The following is a 26,927-nucleotide window of genomic DNA, read 5'->3' on the forward strand; positions in this document are numbered from 1 at the left end:
CTACACACCTCCGTCAGTGCCCAACAGTCTCCTTATGAAACCATCTTTAAATTCACTACATCCAGATTTTATTATAGCTCTGCAACCAATTGCGCACACTCATAATCGGCCCCGTAAACATGTCTGATCCAGAATTTTTAAAAAATGGCCCTTTACACAATGTTAAAGAACAGATACAAAAGAAACCGTGATCTGCAACAAAACAAAAACATTTCTTTCCTGACCCGTAAGATATCAGGATTCGTGGTAATCTGTCTCGTAGTTCTTGTTTAATTCTGCTAAGAAACAACAAAGAAACGGACGAAAACATAACTTCCTTGTCTGAGGTGACTATGAGCAAATGTTGAACTCTTGTATTCTCTGGACAATGATTTAATCTGTTCCTCAAATATTTTTTTATTTAACAAAATGAATCAAGAGAAAATAATGAACTGTAGGAACCCAATGAGTAACATTTATGGTATAATGTTGGCTATGGATTGATACATAATGGATTTGTTATGATTTGTGGAAAGAAGCTAGACCAAAAAAAGAGAAGCCATCTGCATTTATGTCATATTATTTTTAATAAAGCGGCAGGTTAATGTTTCAAGATCTTCTTCTTCCTGGTCCTTACTAGGTCATCCTAAATTAAACTGAACTAAATCTATCAAAAATTGTAATGAAGGCCTAAAAACATTAATGCACAAAACGGCTATTGCATCTTAGATGCAAAGTGAAAAAAACTGTTTGATAAAATGGTTGCCTCTATAAGAGGCATTCACATGTTTAGGCCTCTCTGATCTGAAGTGTCAGCTTGCTTATGTTTCATCATTAAACACGGATCTCACCTGTCACAACCGGGTTTGCAAAGGTCGCTGTTTTTTCTAAGCCTTTGGTGCATTTTGCTTGAATATCTGTGTACTGCCTTAAAGGGATAGTTCACCCGAAAATGAAAATTCACTCATTATTTATTCATTCATCACTATGCCGATGGAGGCGTGGGGATTTGTTTGAGTCCACAAATCACTTCAGATTTAGGGGTCAAAAGCGTTGCACCCAAATCCAATACGATTAAAGTAAACTCGCAGTAGCTTCACTTACTGCAGCAGTAAATAGGAGAAGAATCACAGCTGACAGCTTTGGGCTCTAAACACGGTGTAAATGTTTGAGTCTATTTTTGAATGTTGGTGCTTACGGCTCCAGAGAGACACTAAAGGAGCAGTATGGAGGCATTTTAGTTTTTTTCCCAGCCTTTCTTTTTACATCTGAAGAAATACTACCAAGTTATTGGATTTGGCTGCTACACGCTTTACCTCTGAAACTTAGGGGGTGAGAAGATAATGAATGAATTTTCATTTTTGGATGAACTATCCCTTTGACACGTCTTTAAACTGCTGTTATCTATGTTGCTACCCTGATAAATGGACATCCAAATGTTTTGAAAATAAAATAATTCCCTAAGCCAACTCATCACTGGGCTCTGGGTGAGAGGATCAACTGGTTGAAACTACACAGTGCCTCAGTTATGTCTTTCATTTCATTACCACCGTAGTCCCAGTATGGATTATGTATTAGTTGGTTGAAAAAGCTACTTCTGGGTTCAAAGTGACGTTGAATGGCGAGTTTCTGAGGGAAACCACATAGAAACCAGAGAGTGGAAAAGGGAAGGAAGGAAGTTCGTCACTGGCGGCTCCACCCTGACTGGTGGCCCGCACCATGTAAGAGTCAGAGGTGCGTCTGGTGCAACACTTGTGGAGGAATGAGCTGGAGGGAGGCAGAGGAGGGTGAGGGGCCTGGAGACGGGCCCGCGCTCTGACTCTCCCAGTCTCTCTCACTCTCTCACTCTCTCATTCTCTCTCCTGCTCCTCCGGCTGCCGAAGAGGAACAGCATCCAGCGCAGCGCCACCGCCACCTTTATATACCGCTCTATTTTTAGCCCCTCACAGGCCCAACTATTTTTAACCAATATGAGCTCATCGCCCACCCGACCTGTCCAATGGGATGTCAGCCAGCAGCGGAGAGCTGTCCAATGGGAGGCAGGCAAAGGGGTGAAGAGGCGGGATGTACAGGCGCATGGAAAAGGGGCAGAGAGCGAGGACGAGCAGAGTAGACCTCTCACTCTGATGTTTTTCCAAAGTACCACAAACTACAGAGAGTTGATCTTATAGAGGTTTTAATTCTTGCAAAAATTTTTACTTTTGATTTAAGATCTTCTGTCTATGTTAAAATACATTAATTTGTTATTTGTTTGTACTCCTAAATATGAAGCACTTGCACCTTTGAATGTATATAGTCTAAGTTTAGTATTGTATTGTAATAGCGCTTTCTACCTTGCTTTTATTTAAATGTATCTATTGCACTGCTGAGCTGACCAGTATCTTGTTGTCCAACACCTTACATTATATTGTTGACCCTGTGTTAACTGCATTTGACAAATGAAAACTTGAAATTTGATACACTTATTTAATTCAGTTATAATAAAACCAGAGTCATTTTGTTATCGTTCAACAACTACGTCTGTATAACTTTAAAGGCTGATGTAGATAATATGTTTGGCATGAATTTATTGGGCATTGCAATATGTTTTACGATCTCACCAAGTCTAAATTTAGATAATGCTGAAAGGAGACAGACCGCCTCTTTTAAGGATGAGGCAAAGGTTCAGCCCATAGAGTGTATATAAAGATTGATGACATTTCCTCCCACTATCCAGAAACAAAGCTAAAATATCCCTACTTAAGCATTGGAGCAGTGAGAGTATGCGCATTAGCGGACAGGGATGAAGCATCAACAGCGAGGTCCCATGCATTCATGCGCTGGACCAATCATAAATCAGTCTCACTTGTCGTCTCAGCCCGTTTTTATATATCATCATATAACTAATAAAAACCAAATTACCACAAACATAAACACTTGAACAAACACCGGTGTGATAAATGAGATGACAGGAGCCCAAAGGGTATATGACATGCATTTTTTGTTTTAGTTTTGTCCATGTCCCATCTACTAGCATGGAGGAGGCAGGGTTTAGAAGCTATACTGTAGCCAGGCACCAGATGACGATCAACATACTTTTGCTTCACTTTTGATTAGGTGTCACCCTTTCTATACACTTTATTGGTCAGCCTATACTTACCTTCAGGGTGCATTCAATGCAGAATTCGCCACCATTATTTTACTAAAAACTAAGACCAGAGTCACTTCCTGTAGCAAAGTATTTTCTCACTAGTTATGGTCTGACTGTGGAAATAGTCCTGTGAAGGCCATACTCTGTGGGCTGCAGCCATCAAAGCAGGGCTACTACATGTATAATCCCATATGTTGCAGATAAGCACATAGCTGACCAAGTAATGACATATAATTGGACGTTCGTTGGATAAAAACAACAACTGAGGAAAGCAGTGTATATGCATTCTAGTAATCCTGAGCTAGCAAACACATGGCTGATCCTGTATGCCATTTAATGATCAGGTATATTATATCTTTTTGCCCAGGTATATGGTGAAAGACCAAAATTAGTGGGTATACCAGTGGGTAACTCTGTTCACAGTCGTTATTTTTTCGATAAAAACCTGTGTCGATTCTAAAGTTATTTGAGCTGGGAGTGAATGATGATTGTATCCATTCCCATTGCAGATACTAACCAGATGTTAGTGGATTTTTTTTAACCAGGGGAAAAGGGATTTACAATCCACGGCAGTTTGTCATATTGTACTTTGTAGTGCTTGTATGTGTGATAAGACTGGGAAACTAGTTGAACTTTAAACCTCAAAGATTGACTGAAAAACACTGAATCCACATGTTCGTCCCACTGTCGCTCCTTCATGAGGTGGCTCTGACAGATTTAACCACTGTGTTCTTCATTTGTCCATTAGACGATCTTCGGTGATGCCTTTTGACTGGTCTTACAGCTCGGTCCCTGTCTGAGGTGTATTTTTTTGTTATGACTTGAGGGCCAAGACAAGGATTGCCCGAAGATCGTGACTCATACAAACACCCACCCGATCTGTTGTTTCCCAAAGTTTTATTTATAGCCTGCCCGCACCGAAACGCACTGGAACGCCCAGAGACCCACGTTATCTGTGTTTCTTGTTTCTCTGGTGGAACAAGAGTTTATCATCATGACACATTTACTCTCACAACAAAAAGAAACAAAAACTGCTGGTTTGTGTCTAAAATAAAAACACACAGATTATTTACCCCCTGCATCTGACGGAGGAAGCTCACCAACAGTGTTCATGCCTCATTTGACTGTGGATCCCCTGCCACTCGGCACCGGGCGCGCTCCCGAGCAGCCGCGCCTCCACGCAAAAGGTTCCAACACATCACAACGCGTGGGCGCGCAGGACCGTCAAACCCACTCCCTCCAACACACTGTTAGAATTTAAATTCAAACCGTCCTCTGGGAATCTGATTGGTCAGTTTTAGAAAATGAAAATGACACTCAAATCAAATCACAGTCACATCGAAGGCACGGATTCTATTTTGACTGCTTTATTTATTTTGGTAAGACAGCAAAAAGCTATTTGCTGATTACAATGATATAATTGTAATAATTTTACACATGTATGGCCTAAAAAAAGTATACATGCATTTAACGTTAATTATTTTCTATAAGTTTATGTTCATAAAATGGCTTTGAAGGACTTTCTATATGTAATCTATAGTATGTTTGTCCTTTCCCCAGTACATTGAAATCAACATAGTCGAGCACTGACCTCTAGCGGCGTAAGTATATCATTACAAACAAACCTATTGAATTTAGTTGAGGCACCCACATTGATTTTTGAATCGTGTCTTGATTTGTTGTTTGAGGATACATGTATCTTTCTTCTACTTTAACTAAAAACAGGCCAAATCCACGCTGTCTAATTTGTGTAGGAACCAAGTCTCATTAGTTTCCCACAGTCTCGCGGTATTTCAGTGAATCAGGCAAACAGTGGGAAAAACGTGAGATGGCAGCACTGTCTCAGAGAAGAGACAGGCGGCTCCCTGAAGTCCTGACGAGAGTTTCTTTAGTCCAGTACCAAAGCTACAAGATGGTCGGATTCTCGTGGTCTTTTCTTTTGATAATGGTTAGTATTTCCCCGTATATCTCCCTCACTGAGCATCTATGACAACACATGAAACAGTAAAGCCTCACATAAGCAGCCCTGTATATAGCTGGCAGCTTCACAGAGCATCCACTCCAATCATAACTGTTTCCTGTGTTTTTAAAGGAATATTCTGTGTATGTGCAGTTAACTTAATGTGTCAAATAGCTATTTGTTAAACAGAATAAACGATATAGAGCAATGATACGACTTCAACTGTTACTTTACATTACTTCAAGAGGCATCAAGTAGCTGCATCATGGCCTATTTAAACTCCTAAGTATGATGTTTTAAGTGACCTAGGTAAGGAGGAGCAGGTGTTCATGCTAACAATGAACCCCACTGGTGCTTTTTAATTTCCTTAGTTTGTATTTAAAACTACAGAAACCGTGTAGGATCCCAGTAACAGGTGTCCCTCTCTGCGTCCACAGATCCAGACAGACGCTGATTATCATACACACAGTGAATTAGTGCTACATTAGGCTTCATATCAGCCTGAAAGGAAAAGAGGGCACAACCTCATGAGACTTACAATAAGAACAAAAAGATGAACCAGACCAGTGCTCATTAAATTATGCATCCTCCTCACTCAGCTCATGCAACACAGGGAATGTGCGTGTGTTAATGGGTGTGTGTTCACTTGATAGAGAATGGCAGCGGCAGGATCTGAGACCAGTAATGATCTCAGCATCCACAGTGCACACTCTATTTAACTAATTGACATGGCTCGTGAAAAGAGAAATCAGAGGCTTTTTGTTGCAGCTTGCTGGGAGGTCATTAGTTGTAATTAACGAGCCGACTCATCAGGCACATTTGGCCTCAAGCTTGTGATTTTCCTGTCTTAATGACCCCAGAGTTTACGGGGTCGCAGTAAGTCAAGCTGAAAGTGATATTTTTCAGTTCGGAAACTCACAACAAGGTGCAAGATCTGTGTCTGAGGCCTCTGTATTCTCCATTTTCTCTTCTCCTTAGAGATGAGACGTCCATAGACCCAACCCCGAACAAGAACCTACGTCTGATGTAAAGACTTTGAATTGCTGGTGAACCATTTTTGTCTGTCAGTGGGGTCTGAAAACGTCTAAGATTGAATCAGCTGAATTTTTGGCCTTAAAAAAACCTTAAATAAGTCAATATATTACATACCAAGTCTTAAAGACTTTAAGCGAGGTCTAAATTATGTTTAATTCAATGCCCCTTCCATCATAAGCCCCTTGAAATAATGTATGTTGGGATTTGAGAAAATATATATAACATATATATAATATATATAACATTTAATTGGATAATGCTTTGAAATTATATTTTTTCAAAGACATATTTTGGCATTATTCACTTAATGTATGTTCTAGTTCTTTCCAAGGATTCAGATATTAAATCACGGAATTAAAACTACTAACAAGACCAACATGAACTTATAACCAATAGTCTGCTGATAATGCCCTGATCATAATTCACTACCCTCAGCTTCACTGTAGTTTGTATGCTATCGTGGCATTTCAAGAGTTATTCTCATCTTAGTTACATCACCTTATCATCAATTATGGGGAAGTGTAAGTTATTCTGGGCCTGTTCCTTCTGTCACTGTCATACTTGACATACATCTTAAAAGTTCATTCATTTTCGTCTTAAAGAGTCTTAAATAGAAATTGCTTAAACCTGCAGAAACCCTGGACAGATAAAATGACTAGTCACTAACAACCATGTGATTATAAAACATGCATCATGAGGCAGAAAACAGTGACTCATCAACTCACATGTTCAAATGATGACTGTAGTGTTACTGCAAAAATCCAGTACGGCACAGTTTTATGCATTTTCAACCTTTACACTTCTCGGTCAGTTTTTCCTAATCTCCACATCTCCTATTTTGAACCGGAAACATAAAATTACTTTTTTTTAAAGAACTGTTGTTCTTAGACTTAACATTGTCTGAACCTTTCAATCCTTGTTGAATAATGGCAGGGCAGGCTCAGCACATTTCCACAGAGTAGTCTGCATTAAATTAAGTTGTTTTTAACTGTCTCATAGCCAACTGATAAAACACACATGTTACAACTACTATTAATATAAAATATTTACATTTGCAGCTTTAAATGCACACGTTTTGCTTGGTGTTTTGTGGTAAATTCCTGCAATGGATTGATGCATTTTGTGTCACTAGATTGTATAAAAGAAGTACATGACCTGACCTGGATATGTAGTATGGAAGTGATCACAGTAACAAAGGAAATAGCTGTGAACAAGGTCCCGTTGTGACCTGCACTGCCTGGTTAAAAGATGATCCTAGATTATCCTAGTTTGTCTTAAAGAGAGACGCTCTAGTAGTGAGAGATAAGTATTAAAGATGATACTACTAATAAAAACTACATTGTGCCATTGCAGGAGCAGGGTCAGACAGTCTGATAACCAGCTTCTGCTTTTTCTGTTAAGTAATTAAGACTAGTTAATTATCAAGCAGGTTTTGACCAGACTTGCTCTCATAAAATTAAAAGCTATATGTGGTTTTGTAAACACCAGGTTACACTACATCTAATAATGCAATTAAACTCGTGGGTTGTATGAAAAAAAACAGCACTTATTATACAATAACAAACAAATGTGGTGAATAAATTATTTACGAATGAGAAATCCTTGGAGGGATCATATACTTGTTCATTTGCACGCAACCTAAATTCATTATTTATCCCAGAGAATGAATAAATTGTCCCCACTAGCCTGTGATTGAACTTGAGCTGGTGAAAAATGTAGCCAGCGCTGCTGTGCCCCAGTGAGCCGCCATCTAATGAAAACAACAGAGCACTGGAGAAGGCACGGCTTTAATGATTGCATTTGGGTTAGGAGTGGAAACGGAGAGAATAATGAGAGGGAGGAAGGAGACTTAAGACGTTTGTTTGTGAGATCCTTCTTTTACTCCTGGTCTTGATTCACTTCATGGCTTAGCCCCGGACTTTATCTCTATAACAGTGTTGATGTAGGGACCTAGTGGCTTCGCTTGTGGCCAGTCTGTGGTAAGTGTTTGTTGTCAGGCACCTGAGCTCTGATCTACCTGAAAACCCAGCATAATAAAATTACTATACTATTTTAAACAGCATCTAAAATGTTTTTTTTAACATGTCTTTTCAACTGGACAATACAGCTAATACTTATACATGTGTAATGTGTATGAATGTACACACATGCTGTAGTTTTTCTTTGTATTTTATTCGTCTCTCTCGTTAATTATTTCTTCCTGATCAGGTTTCCCCTACTCACTTAGTTTGTCGTATTGTTTCATTGTGTGTGAGTCTTTTGTTACAGTGTTATAAATTATAAAGATAGAAAGGAAGTCGCGCAAAAAAGAGAGTGAGGCGACAGGCCAAAGGAAAGAGTGAAAAAAGAGTGTGAGTGAGTAAGATGGGAACAAAGATGAAAGCTCATTTGTCTCTTTCCTTTCCACTTTAACTAGGTTTCCTCAGAGGAGTGAATAGATGTGTGTGCGTGCTGTGTTTCTGTGTGTGCGCACGGTGGCCACAATGATCTGAGATCTTGCTCCCTCCGCCTCCCAGAGAGAGAGAGAGAGCGAGCGGGAGAGAGAGAGAAAGTGAGAGAGCAGTCACATGTAGAGAGGAGCTGGTACGAGAGACAGAACAGAAGAGAGCTGTCAAGCTGTGAGGAGGCAGCGGAGAGACGACTTAGTTTTTTCTTGGAATACATTTCCCCCTCCATCTCTGAAGCCCACACATACACACCTTCAAAAAATATAAACTGGCAAACTTGTGTGTGTGAGTGCTGCTGTTACCTTCTTAGAAGGAGTGGTGAATTATTTAAAGGATCTGGACTTACTCAAGCCTGACACACTTGGACTGTGAGAGTATTTGGATTCAGCATCTTTGTGACATGGACTCTTGTTAGATTCAAATTGTGTTTTTAAGAGTGCAACAATTTGGACTGAGTGTGTATTTTTGTGAATATCTGTGTAGGTGCAACTTTGATTCACCACTGCACCGGATGCAACACTGAGATTTTGACTGGACCTGCCTGTGCACTCGTTGGTACCCTGAATTTGTAAGATTGGACTCACACTCGGACTGCTTGTTTGTGCGTGTGAGGAGAGAGGATGTTTTGGCCAGTAGCGGCGGTTCTGCTCGCCCACCTCGGGTCCACCTTAACGGAGGCATGGAGAGCATCTCAGCCAAGACTGCAGTTCACACACTCCGGTAAGAGGCAACATTTATTTTCTTATCTTCTTCGGTTTTTAGTATTCAAGCCTTCTTTGCTCTCAATGTCTAATACATCTGCTGCTCTTCTCTATCTCTCTCTCTCTCAATCACACACAAACGTATGCACGCGCACCCACACCCACACACACACAAACACACACACACACACACACACACACACACACACACACACACACACACACACACACACACGCACACATACACAGGTGATGGGAATCACACATTGCTTCTCATTATTCACTTTCTTTCTTACCTCTCCTGTTAATGCCCACATACTGTTGTTCATTATGTGGTGAACAATTTATACCTTTCTCTTCTCTGCACCTCCACCTGCCTCCCCCACTTCCTGCGTCTTTGCAATCAGCTCTCTTAAACATCAATCACAGTCAAGTCTTTATCCCCCGCCTGTTGTGATTTCTGGAGTTCTGGTGTGAGATGGCTTAATTAGAGTTGTTTTGACTCTATAACACAGTTGTAAATTTAGTTTAGGTTTGGTTGTGTCTTACTTAAGGCAGCTCTAAAGGTTGCCCAGACAGTTTAGCCAGATTATAGTATGTAAATTCATTCATATAGAAATAAAACTAAAGGTCAGTGCACATGAAATGTCGTGAATAATATTTTATTGCACAGGGAAACAGTGGAGCCAAATACAGAAAGGACAGTTGGTTGAAGTGGAACCATTTAATCAGACGGCTTGTGGTAGTCAAGGTTTACTAACCTAACATGGGCAGTAATTTTAGCAGTTACCTACTTCTTTCTCTTTCAAATAAGCCAACTTGGGGTTGAAACAAGATCCTCGTAATATATATGAATTAAATTCACAACTTCTTTGGCAGATCTTAATTGGCTGAAATGTATCAATAACAGTAGCAATGTTTCTCCACAGCAGTTGCAAAGCTTTTAATTACAATTAAGCTTCTCACCCAAAGGCAGCTTCCCTGTCACAAAAGGACTTCTTGACAACACAAATGCCCCCTCAGCTTTTGAAATAAGGTGTCTATGTCTATTAGTTTCAGTTTTGGCTAACAAAGAAATAATTATATGACAGAAATCCTAGATCCAGATCACCACCAACTTAATTATTTCTTGGCCCAAGGCCGATCTGTCCACCATAATGAAATCCATGCAGAGCCACAATGAGTCTGCCTTAAAAAGGCAAAGTTAAAACTCCTTTGAACTAAAATATGTGTTGTTGAATCCACATGCAGGTGTTGAAGAGATGCACCGGCTCAGTCAACCATCAGGTTGATAAATAAAGCAATTTGAGTCGACGGGTCCTCCTGAAGTGCACAGTGGCCTAACACAAGTTCTAATGGTTGTTGGCATTAGTTTTAACCTTGCAGGAGCAGAAGTGGGGTGGAGTTTGCCTCACTGTAGAAGATTAGAACATGATGGTTGTGTGACTGACACTGTACTGTCACACTCTGAGTTGTCCACAGGCAGTCTGCTCCTCCAAATAGGGTAGAACTTCTTCCCATAATAGAAAACAAACACAACATTCAAAAAGTAATGGGAAAGAAGATATCTGCAAATATTTTATTAAAACAAGATTTGAGATTCAGTCTTTTGCCTTTTCAGCTTTATTCACGGTGAATCTCCTCCGAAGTCAAAGTGTTTTATGAGGCATCCAGGCCTTTAGTTACGACAAGATAATCTCAAGTCCCTTTATCATGTGTACCAGAGGCACAATAAAGTAAGAAAGCAACTCATTACATGTGCTTACATAAGCTGAAACACAAAGGGTGTGAGTGAGGCAGATGAGAATCCTTGTTAGATTGTCCCAGGGTCCCAGGTGGGAATTTAGCTCTAATCAAATGTGAATGTGAAAATGTAAAGAGCTGCTTAAGTAGCTATGCGTATGGGTTTGCTGTTTTTGAGCCTGTATTTATGTGTGGTTGCATGTTTGTGATTGTACGTATGAAGTGGATGAAATTGTATTGGGTGTGTTATTGTTTGTTTTGACATCACTTTGAGGGCATTAGCATACATGTTCGCACTTACAGGATCCCTGTTCACCTCATTCTTTTTTTTGTGTTTAGTGGTTTGCGTGTGTGTGTATCTATGGGCCCAGTATGCTCATCTTGGAAAGAGAACCAAACATGTGTGATGAATATTGAGTTTATGCTGAACTCCGTGGCCAGCATTATTTCTGTGTGTGTGCTGGTATGTGTGTCCTCTTTCTCACTCCCTGTGGGAGATTCATGTTGTTTCCGATAACAATAATTAATAATAATAAATAGTAAAAAACGGCTGAGTCTGACATTTAAGTGAATTATTTCAGCCAATTTTGATAAAGGTGCGAATATATACAGCTGTCCTGCTGAAAAACATCTCATTGATTTAACTGGAGCATTGAAACAGTAAAATAGTGATGAAATTATCATAATCACATGAAGCGAGGAAGGAAATTACAATGCTGTCCGTAGAAGGAAACTAGTAGCTCAACATCAGTGAGTCCACTAAGGCAGTGCTGATATGTTTTTTCGAGGATAATCTCTAGTATTAACATCCAGCTATGCAGAAACTTTGTATTGATAGTAACTAGCAGCTCAACATACACCGTCATGACAGCATCCTGCTCTTTGTTGTCTTCTTGGCTCAACGTTTGCCCATGCCTTTGGAATTAATGGTTAAGCTATACAGCGTAGGTACCCTGGTAACTGCGAGATCTTATTAATCCCGTGACGCTGTATGTGTTCCACGCTGTTCAATATTAAGCAACTTGAGGAGGTAATCTGTTAAAAACCCCGGTCTTCCGCGTGACAGGCGGAGATACTGTCCACTATACTAACGAGGAGAGGTGACAGGTGCCACGTGACCACGCCCACCCAATCATAAAACTGCCTCAATCACATCCTGGCAAAATAACTGTTAGCAGAGGATAGTTTCGATCTATCGACCTCTGGGTTATGGGCCCAGCACGCTTCCGCTGCGCCACTCTGCTCTTAATCACCCCAGATGGGACTTGAACCCATATCCCTGGTTTAAGAGTACAGTTCCTTATTTACCAACTTAAGAAGGTGCTGTGTTAAACAGCTGTAGTCCCTCTTGTTGAAATATTTACTGACAATCACATCCTGGTAAAACATTGCTAGGAGAGGATAGTTTCGATTTATCGACCTCTGGGTAATGGGCCCAGCGCGCTTCCGCTGCCCCACTATGCTGTTAATCACCCCAGATGGGACTTGAACCCTCTGGTGAGCTCCAGGAGAAAAACGTTTGTTTCCGCCCGGTCTCGAACCGGGGACCTTTCGCGTGTTAGGCGAACGTGATAACCACTACACTACGGAAACTGATTGTAACGCAGACAGACAGCGGAGCCGGTACGTCTAAGGTAATACTTGGTTAGCTCCGGCTTAGGAGCTAGGCTACATGCTACCCTTACCAATATAACTATGACCACCTTGTTTTCAGCCTGTTAACGGATGACATACATTACAAGCTAGCAGCCATAGTGACGAGCTAACGGTGACGTCACTTGTCAAGCAAGTGAAAACAAAGAATAAGTGTTTCCGCCCGGTTTCGAACCGGGGACCTTTCGCGTGTGAGGCGAACGTGATAACCACTACACTACGGAAACTGAGCGCTGTAATTAGGTTGTTATCGGACGGTGTTACATCAGTTAATACTGATTAAATATGTTAAAGAGTCATACTCCCCGTCGGGGAATCGAACCCCGGTCTTCCGCGTGACAGGCGGAGATACTGTCCACTATACTAACGAGGAGAGGTGACAGGTGCCACGTGACCACGCCCACCCAATCATAAAACTGCCTCAATCACATCCTGGCAAAAAAACTGTTAGCAGAGGATAGTTTCGATCTATCGACCTCTGGGTTATGGGCCCAGCACGCTTCCGCTGCGCCACTCTGCTGTTAATCACCCCAGATGGGACTTGAACCCACAATCCCTGGCTTAGGAGGCCAGTGCCTTATCCATTAGGCCACTGGGGCCCAATCGGATGTGTTTTTCCGTCTGATTTTTCTCGAAAACTTGGCGCCTTACAGTGACATGTGCACAGGCAACTTGGTTTGCTTGTGTTTCTTGTAGACATTTTGCCTCTCATCCAAAAGGCTTGTTCACCTCTAACTGGAAGCTTTCAGGTATTTAACCTCTTTAGGTCTTTGTGTTGACAGTCGTTGGGTTAAACAGATAGGTCGTTGACACCTCCACCAGCTTGTGGGTCACTGGTGTCTCCCGAGATGAGGTGTGAATGCTTTGGTTAACTACTAGTCATAGATCCAACTTGATATTGTGTGAATCATTGGATTCACAGGACTTGGGGTGTGGTTGGGTATTGACTTGTCTGGGGAAAGATTTAGGACCAAAGTGTCTGAGAGTGGCTGATCCACAGAGGTTAAATAACAGAAAGCTCCCTTTAATTTGTTTGAAAGAAAAGAACCATTTTGGATTGGAAATGAACAATTTTAAGAAACACAAGCAGGACAGTGCCTATCTACCACCTCAAGGAGGTACAGTATTAAACAGCTGTAGTCCCTCTTTGTGAAATATTTGCTGACAATCACATCCTGGCAAAGAAATTGTTAGCAGAGGATAGTTTCGATGTATCGACCTCTGGGTTATGGGCCCAGCACGCTTCCGCTGCGCCACTCTGCTCTTAATCACCCCAGATGGGACTTGAACCCATATCCCTGGTTTAAGAGTACAGTTCCTTATTTACCAACTTAAGAAGGTGCTGTGTTAAACAGCTGTAGTCCCTCTTGTTGAAATATTTACTGACAATCACATCCTGGTAAAACATTGCTAGGAGAGGATAGTTTCGATTTATCGACCTCTGGGTAATGGGCCCAGCGCGCTTCCGCTGCCCCACTATGCTGTTAATCACCCCAGATGGGACTTGAACCCTCTGGTGAGCTCCAGGAGAAAAACGTTTGTTTCCGCCCGGTCTCGAACCGGGGACCTTTCGCGTGTTAGGCGAACGTGATAACCACTACACTACGGAAACTGATTGTGACTTTGGCAGACAGACAGCGGAGCCGGTACGTCTAAGGTAATACTTGGTTAGCTCCGGCTTAGGAGCTAGGCTACATGCTACCCTTACCAATATAACTATGACCACCTTGTTTTCAGCCTGTTAACGGATGACATACATTACAAGCTAGCAGCCATAGTGACGAGCTAACGGTGACGTCACTTGTCAAGCAAGTGAAAACAAAGAATAAGTGTTTCCGCCCGGTTTCGAACCGGGGACCTTTCGCGTGTGAGGCGAATGTGATAACCACTACACTACGGAAACTGAGCGCTGTAAGTAGGTCGTTATCGGACGGTTTTACATCAGTTAATACTGATTAAATATGTTAAAGAGTCATACTCCTCGTCGGGGAATCGAACCCCGGTCTTCCGCGTGACAGGCGGAGATACTGTCCACTATACTAACGAGGAGAGGTGACAGGTTCCACGTGACCACGCCCACCCAATCATAAAACTGCCTCAATCACATCCTGGCAAAAAAACTGTTAGCAGAGGATAGTTTCGATCTATCGACCTCTGGGTTATGGGCCCAGCACGCTTCCGCTGCGCCACTCTGCTGTTAATCACCCCAGATGGGACTTGAACCCACAATCCCTGGCTTAGGAGGCCAGTGCCTAATCCATTAGGCCACTGGGGCCCAATCGGATGTGTTTTTCCGTCTGATTTTTCTCGAAAACTTGGCGCCTTACAGTGACATGTGCACAGGCAACTTGGTTTGCTTGTGTTTCTTGTAGACATTTTGCCTCTCATCCAAAAGGCTTGTTCACCTCTAACTGGAAGCTTTCAGGTATTTAACCTCTTTAGGTCTTTGTGTTGACAGTCGTTGGGTTAAACAGATAGGTCGTTGACACCTCCACCAGCTCGTGGGTCACTGGTGTCTCCCGAGATGAGGTGTGAATGCTTTGGTTAACTACTAGTCATAGATCCAACTTGATATTGTGTGAATCATTGGAGTCACAGGACTTGGGGTGTGGTTGGGTATTGACTTGTCTGGGGAAAGATTTAGGACCAAAGTGTCTGAGAGTGGCTGATCCACAGAGGTTAAATAACAGAAAGCTCCCTTTTATTTGTTTGAAAGAAAAGAACCAATTTGGATTGGAAATGAACAATTTTAAGAAACACAAGCAGGACAGTGCCTATCTACCACCTCAAGGAGGTACAGTATTAAACAGCTGTAGTCCCTCTTTGTGAAATATTTGCTGACAATCACATCCTGGCAAAGAAATTGTTAGCAGAGGATAGTTTCGATCTATCGACCTCTGGGTTATGGGCCCAGCACGCTTCCGCTGCGCCACTCTGCTCTTAATCACCCCAGATGGGACTTGAACCCATATCCCTGGTTTAAGAGTACAGTTCCTTATTTACCAACTTAAGAAGGTGCTGTGTTAAACAGCTGTAGTCCCTCTTGTTGAAATATTTACTGACAATCACATCCTGGTAAAACATTGCTAGGAGAGGATAGTTTCGATTTATCGACCTCTGGGTAATGGGCCCAGCGCGCTTCCGCTGCCCCACTATGCTGTTAATCACCCCAGATGGGACTTGAACCCTCTGGTGAGCTCCAGGAGAAAAACGTTTGTTTCCGCCCGGTCTCGAACCGGGGACCTTTCGCGTGTTAGGCGAACGTGATAACCACTACACTACGGAAACTGATTGTGACTTTGGCAGACAGACAGCGGAGCCGGTACGTCTAAGGCAATACTTGGTTAGCTCCGGCTTAGGAGCTAGGCTACATGCTACCCTTACCAATATAACTATGACCACCTTGTTGTCAAGCAAGTGAAAACAAAGAATAAGTGTTTCCGCCCGGTTTCGAACCGGGGACCTTTCGCGTGTGAGGCGAGTGATAACCACTACACTACGGAAACTGAGCGCTGTAATTAGGTCGTTATCGGACGGCGTTACATCAGTTAATACTGATTAAATATGTTAAAGAGTCATACTCCCCGTCGGGGAATCGAACCCCGGTCTTCCGCGTGACAGGCGGAGATACTGTCCACTATACTAACGAGGAGAGGTGACAGGTGCCACGTGACCACGCCCACCCAATCATAAAACTGCCTCAATCACATCCTGGCAAAAAAACTGTTAGCAGAGGATAGTTTCGATCTATCGACCTCTGGGTTATGGGCCCAGCACGCTTCCGCTGCGCCACTCTGCTGTTAATCACCCCAGATGGGACTTGAACCCACAATCCCTGGCTTAGGAGGCCAGTGCCTTATCCATTAGGCCACTGGGGCCCAATCGGATGTGTTTTTCCGTCTGATTTTTCTCGAAAACTTGGCGCCTTACAGTGACATGTGCACAGGCAACTTGGTTTGCTTGTGTTTCTTGTAGACATTTTGCCTCTCATCCAAAAGGCTTGTTCACCTCTAACTGGAAGCTTTCAGGTATTTAACCTCTTTAGGTCTTTGTGTTGACAGTCGTTGGGTTAAACAGATAGGTCGTTGACACCTCCACCAGCTCGTGGGTCACTGGTGTCTCCCCCGAGATGAGGTGTGAATGCTTTGGTTAACTACTAGTCATAGATCCAACTTGATAGTGTGTGAATCATTGGAGTCACAGGACTTGGGGTGTGGTTGGGTATTGACTTGTCTGGGGAAAGATTTAGGACCAAAGTGTCTGAGAGTGGCTGATCCACAGAGGTTAAATAACAGAAAGCTCCCTTTAATTTGTTTGAAAGAAAAGAACCATTTTGGATTGGAAATGAACAATTTTAAGAAACACAAGCAGGACAGTGCCTATCTACCACCTCAAGGAGGTACAGTATTAAACAGCTGTAGTCCCTCTTTGTGAAATATTTGCTGACAATCACATCCTGGCAAAGAAATTGTTAGCATAGGATAGTTTCGATCTATCGACCTCTGGGTTATGGGCCCAGCACGCTTCCGCTGCGCCACTCTGCTCTTAATCACCCCAGATGGGACTTGAACCCATATCCCTGGTTTAAGAGTACAGTTCCTTATTTACCAACTTAAGAAGGTGCTGTGTTAAACAGCTGTAGTCCCTCTTGTTGAAATATTTACTGACAATCACATCCTGGTAAAACATTGCTAGGAGAGGATAGTTTCGATTTATCGACCTCTGGGTAATGGGCCCAGCGCGCTTCCGCCGCCCCACTATGCTGTTAATCACCCCAGATGGGACTTGAACCCTCTGGTGAGCTCCAGGAGAAAAAGTTTGTTTCCGCCCGGTCTCGAACCGGGGACCTTTCGCGTGTTAGGCGAACGTGCTAACCACTACACTACTGAAACTGATTGTGACTTTGGCAGACAGACAGCGGAGCCGGTACGTCTAAGGTAATACTTGGTTAGCTCCGGCTTAGGAGCTAGGCTACATGCTACCCTTACCAATATAACTATGACCACCTTGTTTTCAGCCTGTTAACATATGACATACATTACAAGCTAGCAGCCATAGTGACGAGCTAACGGTGACGTCACTTGTCAAGCAAGTGAAAACAAAGAATAAGTGTTTCCGCCCGGTTTCGAACCGGGGACCTTTCACGTGTGAGGCGAACGTGATAACCACTACACTACGGAAACTGAGCGCTGTAATTAGGTCGTTATCGGACGGTGTTACATCAGTTAATACTGATTAAATATGTTAAAGAGTCATACTCCCCGTCGGGGAATCGAACCCCGGTCTTCCGCGTGACAGGCGGAGATACTGTCCACTATACTAACGAGGAGAGGTGACAGGTGCCACGTGACCACGCCCACCCAATCATAAAACTGCCTCAATCACATCCTGGCAAAAAAACTGTTAGCAGAGGATAGTTTCGATCTATCGACCTCTGGGTTATGGGCCCAGCACGCTTCCGCTGCGCCACTCTGCTGTTAATCACCCCAGATGGGACTTGAACCCACAATCCCTGGCTTAGGAGGCCAGTGCCTTATCCATTAGGCCACTGGGGCCCAATCGGATGTGTTTTTCCGTCTGATTTTTCTCGAAAACTTGGCGCCTTACAGTGACATGTGCACAGGCAACTTGGTTTGCTTGTGTTTCTTGTAGACATTTTGCCTCTCATCCAAAAGGCTTGTTCACCTCTAACTGGAAGCTTTCAGGTATTTAACCTCTTTACGTCTTTGTGTTGACAGTCGTTGGGTTAAACAGATAGGTCCTTGACACCTCCACCAGCTCGTGGGTCACTGGTGTCTCCCCCGAGATGAGGTGTGAATGCTTTGGTTAACTACTAGTCATAGATCCAACTTGATATTGTGTGAATCATTGGAGTCACAGGACTTGGGGTGTGGTTGGGTATTGACTTGTCTGGGGAAAGATTTAGGACCAAAGTGTCTGAGAGTGGCTGATCCACAGAGGTTAAATAACAGAAAGCTCCCTTTTATTTGTTTGAAAGAAAAGAACCAATTTGGATTGGAAATGAACAATTTTAAGAAACACAAGCAGGACAGTGCCTATCTACCACCTCAAGGAGGTACAGTATTAAACAGCTGTAGTCCCTCTTTGTGAAATATTTGCTGACAATCACATCCTGGCAAAGAAATTGTTAGCAGAGGATAGTTTCGATCTATCGACCTCTGGGTTATGGGCCCAGCACGCTTCCGCTGCGCCACTGTGCTCTTAATCACCCCAGATGGGACTTGAACCCATATCCCTGGTTTAAGAGTACAGTTCCTTATTTACCAACTTAAGAAGGTGCTGTGTTAAACAGCTGTAGTCCCTCTTGTTGAAATATTTACTGACAATCACATCCTGGTAAAACATTGCTAGGAGAGGATAGTTTCGATTTATCGACCTCTGGGTAATGGGCCCAGCGCGCTTCCGCCGCCCCACTATGCTGTTAATCACCCCAGATGGGACTTGAACCCTCTGGTGAGCTCCAGGAGAAAAACGTTTGTTTCAGCTCGGTCTCGAACCGGGGACCTTTCGCGTGTTAGGCGAACTTGCTAACCACTACACTACTGAAACTGATTGTGACTTTGGCAGACAGACAGCGGAGCCGGTACGTCTAAGGTAATACTTGGTTAGCTCCGGCTTAGGAGCTAGGCTACATGCTACCCTTACCAATATAACTATGACCACCTTGTTTTCAGCCTGTTAACGGATGACATACATTACAAGCTAGCAGCCATAGTGACGAGCTAACGGTGACGTCACTTGTCAAGCAAGTGAAAACAAAGAATAAGTGTTTCCGCCCGGTTTCGAACCGGGGACCTTTCGCGTGTGAGGCGAACGTGATAACCACTACACTACGGAAACTGAGCGCTGTAATTAGGTCGTTATCGGACGGTGTTACATCAGTTAATACTGATTAAATATGTTAAAGAGTCATACTCCCCGTCGGGGAATCGAACCCCGGTCTTCCGCGTGACAGGCGGAGATACTGTCCACTATACTAACGAGGAGAGGTGACAGGTGCCACGTGACCACGCCCACCCAATCATAAAACTGCCTCAATCACATCCTGGCAAAAAAACTGTTAGCAGAGGATAGTTTCGATCTATCGACCTCTGGGTTATGGGCCCAGCACGCTTCCGCTGCGCCACTCTGCTGTTAATCACCCCAGATGGGACTTGAACACACAATCCCTGGCTTAGGAGGCCAGTGCCTTATCCATTAGGCCACTGGGGCCCAATCGGATGTGTTTTTCCGTCTGATTTTTCTCGAAAACTTGGCGCCTTACAGTGACATGTGCACAGGCAACTTGGTTTGCTTGTGTTTCTTGTAGACATTTTGCCTCTCATCCAAAAGGCTTGTTCACCTCTAACTGGAAGCTTTCAGGTATTTAACCTCTTTAGGTCTTTGTGTTGACAGTCGTTGGGTTAAACAGATAGGTCGTTGACACCTCCACCAGCTCGTGGGTCACTGGTGTCTCCCGAGATGAGGTGTGAATGCTTTGGTTAACTACTAGTCATAGATCCAACTTGATATTGTGTGAATCATTGGAGTCACAGGACTTGGGGTGTGGTTGGGTATTGACTTGTCTGGGGAAAGATTTAGGACCAAAGTGTCTGAGAGTGGCTGATCCACAGAGGTTAAATAACAGAAAGCTCCCTTTAATTTGTTTGAAAGAAAAGAACCATTTTGGATTGGAAATGAACAATTTTAAGAAACACAAGCAGGACAGTGCCTATCTACCACCTCAAGGAGGTACAGTATTAAACAGCTGTAGTCCCTCTTTGTGAAATATTTGCTGACAATCACATCCTGGCAAAGAAATTGTTAGCAGAGGATAGTTTCGATCTATCGACCTCTGGGTTATGGGCCCAGCACGCTTCCGCTGCGCCACTCTGCTCTTAATCACCCCAGATGGGACTTGAACCCATATCCCTGGTTTAAGAGTACAGTTCCTTATTTACCAACTTAAGAAGGTGCTGTGTTAAACAGCTGTAGTCCCTCTTGTTGAAATATTTACTGACAATCACATCCTGGTAAAACATTGCTAGGAGAGGATAGTTTCGATTTATCGACCTCTGGGTAATGGGCCCAGCGCGCTTCCGCCGCCCCACTATGCTGTTAATCACCCCAGATGGGACTTGAACCCTCTGGTGAGCTCCAGGAGAAAAACGTTTGTTTCCGCCCGGTCTCGAACCGGGGACCTTTCGCGTGTTAGGCGAACGTGATAACCACTACACTACGGAAACTGATTGTGACTTTGGCAGACAGACAGCGGAGCCGGTACGTCTAAGGTAATACTTGGTTAGCTCCGGCTTAGGAGCTAGGCTACATGCTACCCTTACCAATATAACTATGACCACCTTGTTTTCAGCCTGTTAACGGATGACATACATTACAAGCTAGCAGCCATAGTGACGAGCTAACGGTGACGTCACTTGTCAAGCAAGTGAAAACAAAGAATAAGTGTTTCCGCCCGGTTTCGAACCGGGGACCTTTCGCGTGTGAGGCGAACGTGATAACCACTACACTACGGAAACTGAGCGCTGTAATTAGGTCGTTATCGGACGGTGTTACATCAGTTAATACTGATTAAATATGTTAAAGAGTCATACTCCCCGTCGGGGAATCGAACCCCGGTCTTCCGCGTGACAGGCGGAGATACTGTCCACTATACTAACGAGGAGAGGTGACAGGTGCCACGTGACCACGCCCACCCAATCATAAAACTGCCTCAATCACATCCTGGCAAAAAAACTGTTAGCAGAGGATAGTTTCGATCTATCGACCTCTGGGTTATGGGCCCAGCACGCTTCCGCTGCGCCACTCTGCTGTTAATCACCCCAGATGGGACTTGAACCCACAATCCCTGGCTTAGGAGGCCAGTGCCTTATCCATTAGGCCACTGGGGCCCAATCGGATGTGTTTTTCCGTCTGATTTTTCTCGAAAACTTGGCGCCTTACAGTGACATGTGCACAGGCAAGCTGGTTTGCTTGTGTTTCTTGTAGACATTTCGCCTCTCATCCAAAAGGCTTGTTCACCTCTAACTGGAAGCTTTCAGGTATTTAACCTCTTTAGGTCTTTGTGTTGACAGTCGTTGGGTTAAACAGATAGGTCGTTGACACCTCCACCAGCTCGTGGGTCACTGGTGTCTCCCGAGATGAGGTGTGAATGCTTTGGTTAACTACTAGTCATAGATCCAACTTGATATTGTGTGAATCATTGGAGTCACAGGACTTGGGGTGTGGTTGGGTATTGACTTGTCTGGGGAAAGATTTAGGACCAAAGTGTCTGAGAGTGGCTGATCCACAGAGGTTAAATAACAGAAAGCTCCCTTTAATTTGTTTGAAAGAAAAGAACCATTTTGGATTGGAAATTAACAATTTTAAGAAACACAAGCAGGACAGTGCCTATCTACCACCTCAAGGAGGTACAGTATTAAACAGCTGTAGTCCCTCTTTGTGAAATATTTGCTGACAATCACATCCTGGCAAAGAAATTGTTAGCAGAGGATAGTTTCGATCTATCGACCTCTGGGTTATGGGCCCAGCACGCTTCCGCTGCGCCACTCTGCTCTTAATCACCCCAGATGGGACTTGAACCCATATCCCTGGTTTAAGAGTACAGTTCCTTATTTACCAACTTAAGAAGGTGCTGTGTTAAACAGCTGTAGTCCCTCTTGTTGAAATATTTACTGACAATCACATCCTGGTAAAACATTGCTAGGAGAGGATAGTTTCGATTTATCGACCTCTGGGTAATGGGCCCAGCGCGCTTCCGCCGCCCCACTATGCTGTTAATCACCCCAGATGGGACTTGAACCCTCTGGTGAGCTCCAGGAGAAAAACGTTTGTTTCCGCCCGGTCTCGAACCGGGGACCTTTCGCGTGTTAGGCGAACGTGATAACCACTACACTACGGAAACTGATTGTGACTTTGGCAGACAGACAGCGGAGCCGGTACGTCTAAGGTAATACTTGGTTAGCTCCGGCTTAGGAGCTAGGCTACATGCTACCCTTACCAATATAACTATGACCACCTTGTTTTCAGCCTGTTAACGGATGACATACATTACAAGCTAGCAGCCATAGTGACGAGCTAACGGTGACGTCACTTGTCAAGCAAGTGAAAACAAAGAATAAGTGTTTCCGCCCGGTTTCGAACCGGGGACCTTTCGCGTGTGAGGCGAACGTGATAACCACTACACTACGGAAACTGAGCGCTGTAATTAGGTCGTTATCGGACGGTGTTACATCAGTTAATACTGATTAAATATGTTAAAGAGTCATACTCCCCGTCCGGGAATCGAACCCCGGTCTTCCGCGTGACAGGCGGAGATACTGTCCACTATACTAACGAGGAGAGGTGACAGGTGCCACGTGACCACGCCCACCCAATCATAAAACTGCCTCAATCACATCCTGGCAAAAAAACTGTTAGCAGAGGATAGTTTCGATCTATCGACCTCTGGGTTATGGGCCCAGCACGCTTCCGCTGCGCCACTCTGCTGTTAATCACCCCAGATGGGACTTGAACACACAATCCCTGGCTTAGGAGGCCAGTGCCTTATCCATTAGGCCACTGGGGCCCAATCGGATGTGTTTTTCCGTCTGATTTTTCTCGAAAACTTGGCGCCTTACAGTGACATGTGCACAGGCAACTTGGTTTGCTTGTGTTTCTTGTAGACATTTTGCCTCTCATCCAAAAGGCTTGTTCACCTCTAACTGGAAGCTTTCAGGTATTTAACCTCTTTAGGTCTTTGTGTTGACAGTCGTTGGGTTAAACAGATAGGTCGTTGACACCTCCACCAGCTCGTGGGTCACTGGTGTCTCCCGAGATGAGGTGTGAATGCTTTGGTTAACTACTAGTCATAGATCCAACTTGATATTGTGTGAATCATTGGAGTCACAGGACTTGGGGTGTGGTTGGGTATTGACTTGTCTGGGGAAAGATTTAGGACCAAAGTGTCTGAGAGTGGCTGATCCACAGAGGTTAAATAACAGAAAGCTCCCTTTAATTTGTTTGAAAGAAAAGAACCATTTTGGATTGGAAATTAACAATTTTAAGAAACACAAGCAGGACAGTGCCTATCTACCACCTCAAGGAGGTACAGTATTAAACAGCTGTAGTCCCTCTTTGTGAAATATTTGCTGACAATCACATCCTGGCAAAGAAATTGTTAGCAGAGGATAGTTTCGATCTATCGACCTCTGGGTTATGGGCCCAGCACGCTTCCGCTGCGCCACTCTGCTCTTAATCACCCCAGATGGGACTTGAACCCATATCCCTGGTTTAAGAGTACAGTTCCTTATTTACCAACTTAAGAAGGTGCTGTGTTAAACAGCTGTAGTCCCTCTTGTTGAAATATTTACTGACAATCACATCCTGGTAAAACATTGCTAGGAGAGGATAGTTTCGATTTATCGACCTCTGGGTAATGGGCCCAGAATCATTGGAGTCACAGGACTTGGGGTGTGGTTGGGTATTGACTTGTCTGGGGAAAGATTTAGGACCAAAGTGTCTGAGAGTGGCTGATCCACAGAGGTTAAATAACAGAAAGCTCCCTTTAATTTGTTTGAAAGAAAAGAAACATTTTGGATTGGAAATGAACAATTTTAAGAAACACAAGCAGGACAGTGCCTATCTACCACCTCAAGGAGGTACAGTATTAAACAGCTGTAGTCCCTCTTTGTGAAATATTTGCTGACAATCACATCCTGGCAAAGAAATTGTTAGCAGAGGATAGTTTCGATCTATCGACCTCTGGGTTATGGGCCCAGCACACTTCCGCTGCGCCACTCTGCTCTTAATCACCCCAGATGGGACTTGAACCCATATCCCTGGTTTAAGAGTACAGTTCCTTATTTACCAACTTAAGAAGGTGCTGTGTTAAACAGCTGTAGTCCCTCTTGTTGAAATATTTACTGACAATCACATCCTGGTAAAACATTGCTAGGAGAGGATAGTTTCGATTTATCGACCTCTGGGTAATGGGCCCAGCGCGCTTCCGCCGCCCCACTATGCTGTTAATCACCCCAGATGGGACTTGAACCCTCTGGTGAGCTCCAGGAGAAAAACGTTTGTTTCCGCCCGGTCTCGAACCGGGGACCTTTCGCGTGTTAGGCGAACGTGATAACCACTACACTACGGAAACTGATTGTGACTTTGGCAGACAGACAGCGGAGCCGGTACGTCTAAGGTAATACTTGGTTAGCTCCGGCTTAGGAGCTAGGCTACATGCTACCCTTACCAATATAACTATGACCACCTTGTTTTCAGCCTGTTAACGGATGACATACATTACAAGCTAGCAGCCATAGTGACGAGCTAACGGTGACGTCACTTGTCAAGCAAGTGAAAACAAAGAATAAGTGTTTCAGCCCGGTTTTGAACCGGGGACCTTTCGCGTGTGAGGCGAACGTGATAACCACTACACTACGGAAACTGAGCGCTGTAATTAGGTCGTTATCGGACGGTGTTACATCAGTTAATACTGATTAAATATGTTAAAGAGTCATACTCCCCGTCGGGGAATCGAACCCCGGTCTTCCGCGTGACAGGCGGAGATACTGTCCACTATACTAACGAGGAGAGGTGACAGGTGCCACGTGACCACGCCCACCCAATCATAAAACTGCCTCAATCACATCCTGGCAAAAAAAATGTTAGCAGAGGATAGTTTCGATCTATCGACCTCTGGGTTATGGGCCCAGCACGCTTCCGCTGCGCCAATCTGCTGTTAATCACCCCAGATGGGACTTGAACCCACAATCCCTGGCTTAGGAGGCCAGTGCCTTATCCATTAGGCCACTGGGGCCCAATCGGATGTGTTTTTCCGTCTGATTTTTCTCGAAAACTTGGCGCCTTACAGTGACATGTGCACAGGCAACTTGGTTTGCTTGTGTTTCTTGTAGACATTTCGCCTCTCATCCAAAAGGCTTGTTCACCTCTAACTGGAAGCTTTCAGGTATTTAACCTCTTTAGGTCTTTGTGTTGACAGTCGTTGGGTTAAACAGATAGGTCGTTGACACCTCCACCAGCTCGTGGGTCACTGGTGTCTCCCGAGATGAGGTGTGAATGCTTTGGTTAACTACTAGTCATAGATCCAACTTGATATTGTGTGAATCATTGGAGTCACAGGACTTGGGGTGTGGTTGGGTATTGACTTGTCTGGGGAAAGATTTAGGACCAAAGTGTCTGAGAGTGGCTGATCCACAGAGGTTAAATAACAGAAAGCTCCCTTTAATTTGTTTGAAAGAAAAGAACCATTTTGGATTGGAAATGAACAATTTTAAGAAACACAAGCAGGACAGTGCCTATCTACCACCTCAAGGAGGTACAGTATTAAACAGCTGTAGTCCCTCTTTGTGAAATATTTGCTGACAATCACATCCTGGCAAAGAAATTGTTAGCAGAGGATAGTTTCGATGTATCGACCTCTGGGTTATGGGCCCAGCACGCTTCCGCTGCGCCACTCTGCTCTTAATCACCCCAGATGGGACTTGAACCCATATCCCTGGTTTAAGAGTACAGTTCCTTATTTACCAACTTAAGAAGGTGCTGTGTTAAACAGCTGTAGTCCCTCTTGTTGAAATATTTACTGACAATCACATCCTGGTAAAACATTGCTAGGAGAGGATAGTTTCGATTTATCGACCTCTGGGTAATGGGCCCAGCGCGCTTCCGCTGCCCCACTATGCTGTTAATCACCCCAGATGGGACTTGAACCCTCTGGTGAGCTCCAGGAGAAAAACGTTTGTTTCCGCCCGGTCTCGAACCGGGGACCTTTCGCGTGTTAGGCGAACGTGATAACCACTACACTACGGAAACTGATTGTGACTTTGGCAGACAGACAGCGGAGCCGGTACGTCTAAGGTAATACTTGGTTAGCTCCGGCTTAGGAGCTAGGCTACATGCTACCCTTACCAATATAACTATGACCACCTTGTTTTCAGCCTGTTAACGGATGACATACATTACAAGCTAGCAGCCATAGTGACGAGCTAACGGTGACGTCACTTGTCAAGCAAGTGAAAACAAAGAATAAGTGTTTCCGCCCGGTTTCGAACCGGGGACCTTTCGCGTGTGAGGCGAACGTGATAACCACTACACTACGGAAACTGAGCGCTGTAATTAGGTCGTTATCGGACGGTGTTACATCAGTTAATACTGATTAAATATGTTAAAGAGTCATACTCCCCGTCGGGGAATCGAACCCCGGTCTTCCGCGTGACAGGCGGAGATACTGTCCACTATACTAACGAGGAGAGGTGACCGGTAAC

The 26,927-nt window shown here is 43.9% G+C and overlaps 1 protein-coding gene and 32 non-coding genes across 33 annotated transcripts in view; 1 reads left to right on the forward strand and 32 right to left on the reverse strand.

The window, feature by feature from the left end:
• Positions 1 to 9,171: 9,171 nt before the first annotated feature.
• Positions 9,172 to 26,927, forward strand: part of sema3h (sema domain, immunoglobulin domain (Ig), short basic domain, secreted, (semaphorin) 3H) — a 186,804-nt gene continuing 169,048 nt past the window's right edge. Inside the window, exon 1 of the mRNA XM_061075367.1 lies at positions 9,172 to 9,271. Coding sequence (XP_060931350.1) covers positions 9,172 to 9,271 — 100 coding nt within the window. The remainder of the gene's footprint in view (positions 9,272 to 26,927) is intronic.
• Positions 12,516 to 12,588, reverse strand: trnav-aac (transfer RNA valine (anticodon AAC)). Its single transcript has one exon. It is a non-coding gene; the product is annotated as a tRNA-Val (tRNA).
• trnav-cac (transfer RNA valine (anticodon CAC)) lies at positions 12,803 to 12,875 on the reverse strand. Its single transcript has one exon. It is a non-coding gene; the product is annotated as a tRNA-Val (tRNA).
• Positions 12,950 to 13,021, reverse strand: trnad-guc (transfer RNA aspartic acid (anticodon GUC)). Its single transcript has one exon. It is a non-coding gene; the product is annotated as a tRNA-Asp (tRNA).
• Positions 13,175 to 13,247, reverse strand: trnar-ccu (transfer RNA arginine (anticodon CCU)). The gene has a single exon. It is a non-coding gene; the product is annotated as a tRNA-Arg (tRNA).
• Positions 14,188 to 14,260, reverse strand: trnav-aac (transfer RNA valine (anticodon AAC)). Its single transcript has one exon. It is a non-coding gene; the product is annotated as a tRNA-Val (tRNA).
• trnav-cac (transfer RNA valine (anticodon CAC)) lies at positions 14,479 to 14,551 on the reverse strand. The gene has a single exon. It is a non-coding gene; the product is annotated as a tRNA-Val (tRNA).
• On the reverse strand, positions 14,626 to 14,697 carry trnad-guc (transfer RNA aspartic acid (anticodon GUC)). Its single transcript has one exon. It is a non-coding gene; the product is annotated as a tRNA-Asp (tRNA).
• trnar-ccu (transfer RNA arginine (anticodon CCU)) lies at positions 14,851 to 14,923 on the reverse strand. Its single transcript has one exon. It is a non-coding gene; the product is annotated as a tRNA-Arg (tRNA).
• Positions 15,864 to 15,936, reverse strand: trnav-aac (transfer RNA valine (anticodon AAC)). The gene has a single exon. It is a non-coding gene; the product is annotated as a tRNA-Val (tRNA).
• Positions 16,229 to 16,300, reverse strand: trnad-guc (transfer RNA aspartic acid (anticodon GUC)). Its single transcript has one exon. It is a non-coding gene; the product is annotated as a tRNA-Asp (tRNA).
• On the reverse strand, positions 16,454 to 16,526 carry trnar-ccu (transfer RNA arginine (anticodon CCU)). The gene has a single exon. It is a non-coding gene; the product is annotated as a tRNA-Arg (tRNA).
• Positions 17,468 to 17,540, reverse strand: trnav-aac (transfer RNA valine (anticodon AAC)). The gene has a single exon. It is a non-coding gene; the product is annotated as a tRNA-Val (tRNA).
• Positions 17,759 to 17,831, reverse strand: trnav-cac (transfer RNA valine (anticodon CAC)). The gene has a single exon. It is a non-coding gene; the product is annotated as a tRNA-Val (tRNA).
• trnad-guc (transfer RNA aspartic acid (anticodon GUC)) lies at positions 17,906 to 17,977 on the reverse strand. The gene has a single exon. It is a non-coding gene; the product is annotated as a tRNA-Asp (tRNA).
• Positions 18,131 to 18,203, reverse strand: trnar-ccu (transfer RNA arginine (anticodon CCU)). Its single transcript has one exon. It is a non-coding gene; the product is annotated as a tRNA-Arg (tRNA).
• trnav-cac (transfer RNA valine (anticodon CAC)) lies at positions 19,437 to 19,509 on the reverse strand. Its single transcript has one exon. It is a non-coding gene; the product is annotated as a tRNA-Val (tRNA).
• Positions 19,584 to 19,655, reverse strand: trnad-guc (transfer RNA aspartic acid (anticodon GUC)). The gene has a single exon. It is a non-coding gene; the product is annotated as a tRNA-Asp (tRNA).
• On the reverse strand, positions 19,809 to 19,881 carry trnar-ccu (transfer RNA arginine (anticodon CCU)). The gene has a single exon. It is a non-coding gene; the product is annotated as a tRNA-Arg (tRNA).
• Positions 20,822 to 20,894, reverse strand: trnav-aac (transfer RNA valine (anticodon AAC)). Its single transcript has one exon. It is a non-coding gene; the product is annotated as a tRNA-Val (tRNA).
• On the reverse strand, positions 21,113 to 21,185 carry trnav-cac (transfer RNA valine (anticodon CAC)). The gene has a single exon. It is a non-coding gene; the product is annotated as a tRNA-Val (tRNA).
• trnad-guc (transfer RNA aspartic acid (anticodon GUC)) lies at positions 21,260 to 21,331 on the reverse strand. Its single transcript has one exon. It is a non-coding gene; the product is annotated as a tRNA-Asp (tRNA).
• trnar-ccu (transfer RNA arginine (anticodon CCU)) lies at positions 21,485 to 21,557 on the reverse strand. Its single transcript has one exon. It is a non-coding gene; the product is annotated as a tRNA-Arg (tRNA).
• trnav-aac (transfer RNA valine (anticodon AAC)) lies at positions 22,498 to 22,570 on the reverse strand. The gene has a single exon. It is a non-coding gene; the product is annotated as a tRNA-Val (tRNA).
• trnav-cac (transfer RNA valine (anticodon CAC)) lies at positions 22,789 to 22,861 on the reverse strand. Its single transcript has one exon. It is a non-coding gene; the product is annotated as a tRNA-Val (tRNA).
• On the reverse strand, positions 23,161 to 23,233 carry trnar-ccu (transfer RNA arginine (anticodon CCU)). The gene has a single exon. It is a non-coding gene; the product is annotated as a tRNA-Arg (tRNA).
• trnav-aac (transfer RNA valine (anticodon AAC)) lies at positions 24,727 to 24,799 on the reverse strand. Its single transcript has one exon. It is a non-coding gene; the product is annotated as a tRNA-Val (tRNA).
• On the reverse strand, positions 25,018 to 25,090 carry trnav-cac (transfer RNA valine (anticodon CAC)). Its single transcript has one exon. It is a non-coding gene; the product is annotated as a tRNA-Val (tRNA).
• trnad-guc (transfer RNA aspartic acid (anticodon GUC)) lies at positions 25,165 to 25,236 on the reverse strand. The gene has a single exon. It is a non-coding gene; the product is annotated as a tRNA-Asp (tRNA).
• trnar-ccu (transfer RNA arginine (anticodon CCU)) lies at positions 25,390 to 25,462 on the reverse strand. The gene has a single exon. It is a non-coding gene; the product is annotated as a tRNA-Arg (tRNA).
• trnav-aac (transfer RNA valine (anticodon AAC)) lies at positions 26,403 to 26,475 on the reverse strand. The gene has a single exon. It is a non-coding gene; the product is annotated as a tRNA-Val (tRNA).
• trnav-cac (transfer RNA valine (anticodon CAC)) lies at positions 26,694 to 26,766 on the reverse strand. The gene has a single exon. It is a non-coding gene; the product is annotated as a tRNA-Val (tRNA).
• Positions 26,841 to 26,912, reverse strand: trnad-guc (transfer RNA aspartic acid (anticodon GUC)). Its single transcript has one exon. It is a non-coding gene; the product is annotated as a tRNA-Asp (tRNA).

This window comes from Limanda limanda, chromosome 7 (assembly GCF_963576545.1).
Source record: "Limanda limanda chromosome 7, fLimLim1.1, whole genome shotgun sequence".
NCBI lineage: Eukaryota > Metazoa > Chordata > Actinopteri > Pleuronectiformes > Pleuronectidae > Limanda > Limanda limanda.